The following is a 10471-nucleotide window of genomic DNA, read 5'->3' on the forward strand; positions in this document are numbered from 1 at the left end:
ATTAGACAGGCGCATAAAACAAAACGAGACTAAATGAGCACACCAGCCCAGGGCAAGGACTAGAAGGCAAGAGGGGACAGGAAAGCCGGTAATGGGGAACCCAAGATCAAGAAGGTGAGGGTGTTGACACATCATGGGGTTGGCAACCAGTGTCAGAAAACAATATGTGTTAATTGTTTAATGAGAAACTAGTTTGCTCTGTAAATCTTCACCTAAAGTACAATAAAAATTTTTTAAAAATATAGACTTTGATTTATTATTTTTAGCGCAATGAGACTAGCTCACATTAGTAAAGAGGAAAATGAACTAATCGTCTAGCCCATCTAAATTAGCTTTACCTTTATTATTCAACCCATTCAGGACAAAAGGGAAGTTTTGACTAAAACATCCAGATAATTGGGATGAAAGTGATTTTGCTTAAGTTACTAAGATGTGATCTTCAATTTCTCACTTTGATTTGTATGTATAACAAAAAAAGTCTAAGCTATTGACCATCAGGCCAGACCAAAAAAACATTTTTATTCAATTATCCAGCAATTTTAAATAAAAAATTATTGGGTATCTGAGCCTTAAATATCTTGAAGTCTTTATTAGTCTTTCTCATGACAGAAAACAATTTTCTCATATACTCTTTCTTTAAATCTTCTATCAAACAAAATGAGAAATCAACTACCCTATTGTTTACGTGGCACAAATCAGTAAACAAACAGTAAATAACTTTTCCAAACATGCATACTCTGTAATGAGAGGCATGCCTTATAATTTCCAGGCACTATCATAGTGATTGGACTCCAACATACCAATGATCATGAAGATGGCACAGGACCGGGCAATGTTTTGTTCTGTTGTGCATAAGGTCACCATGAGTTGGAGCTGACTCAATGGCAACTAACAATAAAATATCATAGTGATACAGTGTATTATGAGCTCCATGGTATAAATGTTGTTGTTGTTAGATGCCATTAAGTCAGCCCCCTGCCTCAGGGCTACCCCGTGTACAAAGAAATGAAGCATTGTCCAGTCCTGTGCCATCCCCAGGATTGCTTCCAGATCAGGCCCTTGTGATCCATGAGGTGTTCACTGGATGATTTTTTAAAGTAGATCATCAGGTCTTTCTTCCTAGTCCATCTCAGTCTGGACACTCCATGAAACCTATTTAGCATCACTGCAACACGTGAGTCTTCACTGACAGATGAGTGATGGCTGTGCATAAACTAAAAAAAAAAGAAATCATTGCCACTGAGTCTATTCTGACTCATAGAAACCCTACAGGACAGAGTAGAACTGCCCCATAGGGTTTCCAAGGAGCAGCTGGTTGATTCGAACTGCTGACCCTCTGGGTAGCAGCCAAGTTCTTAACCACTGGACTACCAGTGCTCTGTGCAAAAATAAGTACCTATAAATAATTTTTATGTTGTTAAAAAAATCTTTCTTTTTTTTATGCTCAATTGTCTTGGAAAACCACGGTTGTGATAATTAACAATTACAAAAATGAATAATTATATAGTCTTACCTGTTGGAATTCGAATATCTATATTGGACAATGTAGCTAAACCACTGCCCCATGAAAAGTATCCATTTGTGACCTAGACAATAAGAAACAGAAATTAAATTATAAAATTATGTATAAATGTGATATTAGAGAATAATTCCAACAAAAATTTTAAAATTTGAAAGCAGTGAAAGACTTTCAACACAATGATCAAATTCTAGTTTAGATTTGTAAGTATTTCATGGAATAAATGAAAAACAGTAAGACTAGGAATAAAAGAAGAACCTTTGAATCAGTGACAGTATAAAGAAATGCTAAAAATTATAGCAATTTTCTCTGAACATTTGGGATTATTGGATCATTTCCATGTGTGCATTTTTAAAAACCAATCATGCCACGTATTTTCCAGTGTAACCTCTACATTGATTATTTTCTCATTGCTATGTAATTCTGGGGATCCTTCTGATGATGCAAAGTATAGGACAGAAATAATTACAAATTATTCCAACAGAATGACTTGGTTAGCTTAGGAGAAAATTTTGTAATGAATGAGTTTCATGAACTATGGGAATTTATCTCTTTTCAGTAGGCTTATAAGAAACAGTAAAGAGAAAGTAGAGCACAGAGACGAAGCAACATTGCTTGGTGGTATAAACCTCAGCAATCAGCAAACAGCACAAGATCCCATATTTATCCAAAGCAATCTATTTGTTTTAACAACTTTAAGTGTACTCAATAGGTTTAACAGTTATAAATGGGAAATGAAAGGAGGTATGACAGAACCCAAGAGCAGGGTAGGAGGGGCAGAGACAGATGAGTGAAAGGAGAGTGCCTGAAAACTCAGGGGGAAACTAAAGATACATCTTGATCATAAATTAAGATTTTTATGTCAAAACCATAACTAATGAAATTTCTGAGAATATTAGTGTTTAGGAATTTTGTAGCATAGATTGGTGATGTCTAAATTGTGACAAAGTACAGCTGTAAACAGTTCTTAATAAAATTAACAACTTAGAGAGTGAAAAACTCTGGTTGAAAAGCCTAGACTGCTTTTCCATGTAGATTTTCTCTAACTTCTAAAGTGTGTGGCACAGCATATATATATACATGAAATTTGTCATGGAAGGAGAGTGACGGAAGGGCAGAATCATCGGTTGCTTTACAAATATTTCCTGAGCACCCACTCTGCATGAGACAATGTGTTAGGAACAGTGCAGGCTACACAAAAGGTATGATATACTCTCCCTGCTCCCTAGGAGACTGCAAACGGTTCAGTCAACAAACCCTGGACAGAAATAAGTTCAATACAAGACAGCAAGGGCTAAGTAACAAGCAGAGGAGACAGGCAGACAATAAACACAAAAGCCGTTCAGAAAGGAAGTCATTTATATTGGGATGAGTCAAAAAAAAAAAAAAAAAAACTTCTTGGAAGAGGAGGTCTTTTAGCTAGCTTTTTAAAATATATTGCATCTCAATAAAGCCATTTCTGGATAAAGAACTAGAGTAAGAAAAGGCCTAGGGTAGGAAAACTATGTTGTACGAAACGTTGAATAGAGCTGGCTAGGGCAGCGGTTTAAGAAACTGTGGCTAAATGACTCTCAGAAAAATTATACAGCCTCAGAAGTTGTCATCTCTGAGACACTAGGCAACGAGCCAAGAAGGGGTGCAAACACAGATGAGTTTGGGAGAAGACTGACTTGGAATTGGGAGAACTCCCACGTGACAACCTCTGTGTTTTCAGTGAACTGGGAGCTAAGGTTATCTGAGGAAGGAGGAGGCTCAAGGAGAGATAGGAGGAGGTGGGAAGAGTGGTGACAGTTGAATAGTAGTTCCATAGTAGGTTATGGAAAATAATGCCAATGAAAGGCATGCAACAGGATTGCCAAGAACTACTGACGGTCAGCTGAGGGTGGAGATAATATGTCTGTGCCTGTGCCAACCTCTACCATTGTGTCATTTTCTCCACAGCACTTAGCAGCCCGGTTAGGATGTAGAGATGGCACCACTCTGGATTCCTACAGAAGGGTATTAATGAACTGGGAGAAAAGGAAGGGCGCTCAAGTTATTGGACGTTTCAAAAATAGTGACAGTGAGGGTGAGCACCTGAGACAGCTGGAGGGCCAGGAGTCTGTTGTCAGTGACTGACCGGCATTTTAGAGCACTGTGCCAGGTATTGAGGACAGAGAAGACTAAATGCGGCTCTTGGCTCTACTATCCACTCCACTGAGCCGCCTTCTCTCTCTAATTGGGCTGAAAAGTACAGAGTTAGTTGTATAGCCTGGAGCAGCCAACGCAGCTAATTTTCTAGAAGGGCTCATTTCCAAGACTCTGATGGCTCCAATGTCCAGAGGCCCTTGACTGCTGCTGGCAACTGTCCCAGTCACTGCACAGCTCTGACCCTTCCCTGGGTCTTATCCCAACCGTCAACCCCCAGCCTGTGTTCCTGTGGTTGCCTATTCTACCTAAGTACAGGGGCCTGGGGAGATACAAAAGGCTGAGTTTGAAATTAGATCAAAGGCAGTGTTGGGAAGTTGGGTGAATGTGTGCAACCCTAGTCTAACCTTTCCTGGCTGAAAACAATTACTATCTATTTCCTTAAGAACTGGATTTATAATATTGGTGTCCTCTATAAATCAATGCGCTTGGTAGATAAATGTAATCGTACCAGAGGAAATATGTCGGATACTAGCTTCTAACATAGACTCAGAAAAAAAGCCTTCTCCAACTACTAAAACGCTGGAGAAAAACCTTGTTGGGAGACAAGGAAGGACTGAGAATTATAAACTTATCAGAATTTTTTTTTATGTAATTAGGATTAAGGATCATTGTAGAATGATTTTGAGACAAGATTTAGGACACTTCTGCAGAACTTCCAAGATAGTAACATAAATGTTTCTATTCTTGTACGAATTCATGAAATAAAATAACCTTTATTGCAATATCCTCTGTCTCTACAGGACGTAGACGGCGTGTTGATTGCTCATAGCTGTCCAGGTGATATCTTCCAGGCTGCTTCCTGTTTATAGCTTTCGGCTGCTGCATTCCAAACGGAAAAGAACACAAGTTTAATGCTTGTGTGAAAAAACAAAGGATTTACTGAACATTAACTCCCATTGCTACTTCTCCGTTTGAATTCCAAGAAAAGAAATATATAAAGTGCATGTAATATTTTAATTATTTCAACGGCTTCTCAAAAAAAATCAAATAATAATGAAAAAATGCTAAGCTATAATTTAACTCAATTTACAAGCCTCTTAATAAAAATGAAAATATGAAATGTGATACCCACAAACAATGAAAGTGAAGGACTAAGCTCCAAAATAGGTTTTGGATATACTTTCTCCAGTGATGAGGCTGAATATAATTGGATAATTAAAATAACTGTGTCGGGTGTAGAAAGACAATCAGATTAACTAAGGTCAAAATAGAATCCACTTGCAAGGCTGTTGGGCTTATAAATATTCCAACAGTACATTACTGATAATCCTCTGAACCATGGGGATTTTGAATCTGATACAGTCACATAAATGAGACTGAGATACACATTAGGGAATGAGAAAAAGTATATAGATCTAGGAATTTTTTGCCCAAAGATGTATATAGTGTTTCATAAGGAGATCCATAATCAGTCTACCTCAAATGTAATAGAGCTGTTCCTAGTCATAGCACTAAAACCATCCATTTCAGAGAGGATGCCAGCTGAGGTTTGATGGTCTTCACATATTTAAAGTGAACTTAAGTAAGGTCATAACTAGAAATCTGTTCATTCACTCATTTTGCTTTCAATTTCACATAGATAGAGACAACTGGCTAAAGAAAAACTAGAAAACTCTCCTTTGTAAACCTCTAATTTGGAAATATTTAAAAGCTCAAAAATTGTTCCAGGAACCTAATGAGCAAGCAATTCAACATACCTAATTATCTGTCTTAGTTAAATACCTCAAAGAGATTATAAAGGCTATATAGCAAAGGATTCGAGAATTGTAAAATTTCTTTTTTTTTTAACCCCTGGAATTTCAGGTTTAGCCTTTTGAAAAATCCCTTGAATTCTACATTTGGAATTAGAAACGTGCTCAAATAATCAGTAATTTAGATCCAAACAAGACACTGCTCTTACAATTTAATTATTTGGTATATCAACAAGACATCAAATTATCAAATAGTACATTGCTAGACTATATGCCTCAAAGAAAACAAAAATCCTCACAACGGGACCAATAAGCAACATCATGATAAATGGAGACAATATTGAAGTTGTCAAGGATTTCATTTGACCTGGATCCACAATCAATGCCCATGGAAGCAGGAGTCAAGAAATCAAAAGACACGTTGCATTGGGCAAATCTCCTGCAAAAGACCTCTTTAAAGTGTTGAAAAGCAACGATGTCACCTTGAAGACTAAGATGTGCCCGACCCAAGCCATGGTATTTTCAGTCACTTCATATGCATGTGAAAGCTGGACAATGAATAAGGAAGACGGAAGAAGAATTGAAGCCTTTGAATTGTGGTGTTGGTAAAGAATATTGAATATACCATGGACTGCCAAAAGAACAAACAAATCCTTCTTGGAAAAAGTATAACCAGAATGCTCCTTAGAAGCAAGGATAGTGAAACTACATCGCACATACTTTGGACATGTTATCAGGAGGGATCAGTCCCTGGAGAAGGACATTGTGCTTGGTAAAGCAGAGGGTCAACAAAAAAAAGGAAGACCCCTAACGAGACAGAATGACACAGTGGCTGCAACAATGGGGTCAAGCATAACAACGATTGTGAGGATGGTGCAGAACTGGGCAGTGTTTCATTCTGTTGTGCATACGGTCACTATGGGTTGGAACCAACTCGACAGCACCTAACAACTGGCTACATGCAGATAAATACATAGATTAAAAGCCACTGAGAAGACTGAAAGTAAAGCACTAGCAATGGTTCTGTCACATTAAAAAAATATTTAATGTATTTTAACTAAAAAAAAAAATTTCATAAAACTCTATTTTATTTTTGTTCCCTTCCCCACCCTCCCACCCTCACCCTACAGTCCTTACAGTTGATCCTGGAAGTTCACTGCATGAGATGTAGAGAACCACTATCCTTTAAGCTAAGTATGTTTCCACACAAAACAGGTCTAGACCTATACATAAGATTCACTGTCTTCTAGAGTCCTTAATTCTATTGTAGAATTGCCCCAGAGGTCCAAAAGGAATGACTTCATATTGTTCACAAAACTAAGGAGAGGGTGGGCGGAGGTTATGTGTTGACAGAGATTTGAGTCGGAGTTCCACAGATGTAATTTGAAGAGACTCTGGCTCTAGAATGTCACTAATTCTCCGTGGAGATTCCACAGCCAAAACCACTTAACTCTAAGCTTTGACAGAATACATAGCATCTTAAGCGCTCTCAAGAAGGGGTTTCCATTAGTGTTATTTTAAAGCACACAACTTTTTTCACTCCATTTTAAAAAGTTTGTCATTTTGCGGTTTGGCCCATCGGCAGTGACCCAGAAAGACATCAGAAGTCCAGTCTGGTTTCAATAACCCTGGAGATATTGGATGCTTTTGAAGGGGATTCTTCTTTCTATCCAAAAACTTTTTCTCGGTTCAAGTTTTCTTCTCGCTCTTATCTAATACTAAACTCCAAAAACTTCCCTAACTTCACGAACATGACCTCCTACATCCCATTTCCTGAGGTCATTTCACTCAGCTCATCCTTACATCTCTGAAAGATGATCTAATGAGTTCTTCGGTAGTCTCGGATCATCCAAAGCATGACGAGGCCGGTTCTAATAAAAAAAAAAGGGACTTTCCTGTTGCCTAAAAGTGTAGGCAGGTTGATTGTATTTTTGTGCATGCGTCTATAACCACACACTAACAAACAAGCGTTCCGAGAGATTCTTACTCCAGTGGGTATAAACACGGGCACTAGTTTCTTCTCAGGCAAAATCACGCCTGCTCAATAAAATAACTTAGCAAAAAGTAAAAAATAACCCCATGCAAGCAGAAAAGAACAGTAAGTCTAACATTATAGCAAAACGTTCATCTGCACTATTCTTAGCAATTTTAAACATGATATGAATAAAAATTTAATACAGATTGACTTCTCGGTAAAGACTTTCTGAGTTCCAATCTATTTCAGTCAAGAAACTGCATGTGCCTTTTCATTTGGTCACATAAAGGGTAAATATATTCATATTTTCCCTAATCCTAACATGTATAACTAACACTAACTGATAACATGACTCATTTTCGAATAATATCTTTCTGCTTTACTGTTATGAAATACACATATTAAAGACCTAGAATTTTTCAGACATACCTTTCAAGAAAGAAGTATAATCCAATCCCATACATTTAAATATGATCGTAAGGCTAATAACGCCTAGATTTACATCTCCATTCCTGATCTCACTCTTCTTAGATGTCAAATAAGTATATCAAAATTACCATGTGCAAAATATGCCTCTTGATTCCACCTCAGCATCAACCTGCTCATTTCTCAGCTTCCCTATTTCAGTTAATGGCCCCATCATCTACCTGGCAGTCAAGCCCATAGTCTAGGATCAGCCTTGAGTCCTGTTTCTCCCTCAGCCCCCACATCTAATCTATCAGCAAGTCTTTATCAGCTCAACCTCAAAAATGTACACTGAATTTCATCACTTCTCACCATGTCCACTGCAACTGCGACAAAAACTCTACTCCTAGCTAACGTCATTTCTTGCCTGTACTATTACAATGATCTCTTTACTGATGTTTCTACTCTTGCCTCCCATAGACTTCATCCAGCAGCCAAAGCAATTTTTCAAAATATAAACAGAATCATATAATCTCTACTTAAAAACCCTCCAGTGGTTCCCATTATTTATGAATAATATCTAAACTCTTTCCATGGTCTATTAAGACTCTTCATCATTTTTCTTACTTTGTCTCATCCCCCTTTCCTTCAACAGGCTCTACCCATAGTGCCCCTCTCTCCTTTGAACACACTAAATTAATTCTCACCTCGGGGTCTTTGCACTTGCTAGTTTTTCTGCCTGGAACATTCTGTTCCCAGATCTTTGCAAGGCAGGTACCTACTCTGCATTCAGGTCTCAGCTCAAAGGTCATTTCCTCAGACAGACCTTCCAGGAAATGATTACCCTGCTTCGAGTATCCCAGTCACTCTCTAATACCCTGTTTTATTTTCTTCACTAACTGAAATTACCTCATTTATTTACTTGTTTATCATCTGACTCCTGCCTCTAGAAAGCAGGTTCTGTGAGAGGAGGGATTATCTACCTTGTTCATAGCTATACCCTAAGTCTTGTCAACAAAGTACCAGTCAACAAGCCTGGAAGCACAGGCAAACACACAGTAAATGGTTTACTGATATTACCTACATGACAAAATAATATTGACTATGTTTTCAGACTTTATGTAGCCACTGAGTAAATATCTGTGACATGAATGAATGAGGAGTTAGAAGGCTCAGGTTTTAGTTTAGGCTCTGTCATTTATAAATCTTCTTTCATTCAAGCCAAACAACCTGCAAACTCAATGTATTCATCTGGAAAATAAAAATATTAAGTAATATAACATCAGGTAATGTATTAAGGGGATCAAGGAGCATAACACACCAGAAAGTACTTTTTAAACTAAAAAGTACAATACAGCTGAAAGATACAAGAATACATGTAGTAAGCTTATTTTGTATTATTTTTGTACAAAGCTTGGATTAAAGAACCTCTCAGTTTCCTGTTATATTGAACATGTGCTGACCCTCGTGGATAATTCTTTCATGATTTATACAAATAAGCCTTACACATCTGGCTATTGATTTTAGACTTGAGAGGTCTGTTGTAGAAGCAGGTGGCAAGTTTTCTTCACATAAGTAAAACAAACAAAGAAACAAAACTTAGCGTTTATTCTAACTGCACCCATATTAAACCATGCATTCTTTTGGGGTTGTCCCTATTCACAGCTTCCAAAACCAAAAATCAAACCCATTGCCATCAAGTTGATTCTGACTTATAGTGACCCTAGGTCTATAGAAGCAGACTGCCATATCTTTCTCCTGCGGAGCGGTTGGTGGGTTTAAACTGTCAACTTTTCAGGTAGCAACCCTGTGCTTAACCATTGCACTACCAGGGCTCCTTATTTGCAGCTTACATAACAAGAAAAAGCACTTACGACTGCTGTGTGTTTCTTACAGGACTCAAAAGGAAGAGACCCTTCACCAGTTCGCCAGCTGTCATCTCCAATCTCATCACTCAAGAGAAACTCGTTCAGCTTTTGAACACTGCACAAGGCAAAATAACAAAAGCAGGATAAGGGTTAAAAATAAAACCACCAACAACAAAGCCATATAATTCAACTTAGGTTCTACCTAAATAAACTTAGGTCCCCCCCACCCCTACTCTCACTCATCATGTGAGCCTGGGAGAGTCATTTCTCAAGACCAACTGGGAATTCGGGTAGAGTGATCAAGCATCTAAATTGCCCAATGGAGGTTCAAAAAATCCCAGGAAAACTGGGGTGAGTTGGTCATCCTAAATTCTGCCGAACTTCCTAGGCAATTTTTCTGCAACGGTATTCCTTTTAGAAGACAGTAGAGTTGCAGAGGAACTTGGAACAGGCTGAGTAGAAATAATAATACCAATGAGGGAAGTGTTCCTATTATTCTAATTTTACAAATGAGAGGAAATAAGGTACAGAGAGGTTAAGTAACCTGCCTAAAATCACTTAGCATATAAATCACAGATAGATCTGGGATTAAAACCCAGCCCTTTGACCCCAGAGTCCATTATTCTATCCTGCTTACATACTATATATTACACAGATTTCCTGAATTTGACAAGAAGAAAGTCCTCTAGAGTTTTGCTACTCAAAGTGTCATGCAAGAACCAGCAACATCAATATCATCTGGAAACTTATCAGAAACGGAAGATCTCAGGCCTCACCCCTGACCTACTGGATCAAAATACACATTTTTTAACAAGATTCATTG

General features: G+C 37.9%; 1 protein-coding gene across 1 annotated transcript in view; it reads right to left on the bottom strand.

The window, feature by feature from the left end:
• Positions 1-10471, bottom strand: part of ABCC9 (ATP binding cassette subfamily C member 9) — a 142112-nt gene that overhangs the window by 91178 nt on the left and 40463 nt on the right. Inside the window, 3 exon segments of the mRNA XM_023725460.1 lie at positions 1514-1586; positions 4421-4528; positions 9655-9900. Of these exon segments, the coding sequence (XP_023581228.1) occupies positions 1514-1586; positions 4421-4528; positions 9655-9900 (427 nt within the window).

This window comes from Trichechus manatus, unplaced genomic scaffold, assembly GCF_000243295.1.
Source record: "Trichechus manatus latirostris isolate Lorelei unplaced genomic scaffold, TriManLat1.0 scaffold00313, whole genome shotgun sequence".
Lineage (NCBI taxonomy): Eukaryota > Metazoa > Chordata > Mammalia > Sirenia > Trichechidae > Trichechus > Trichechus manatus.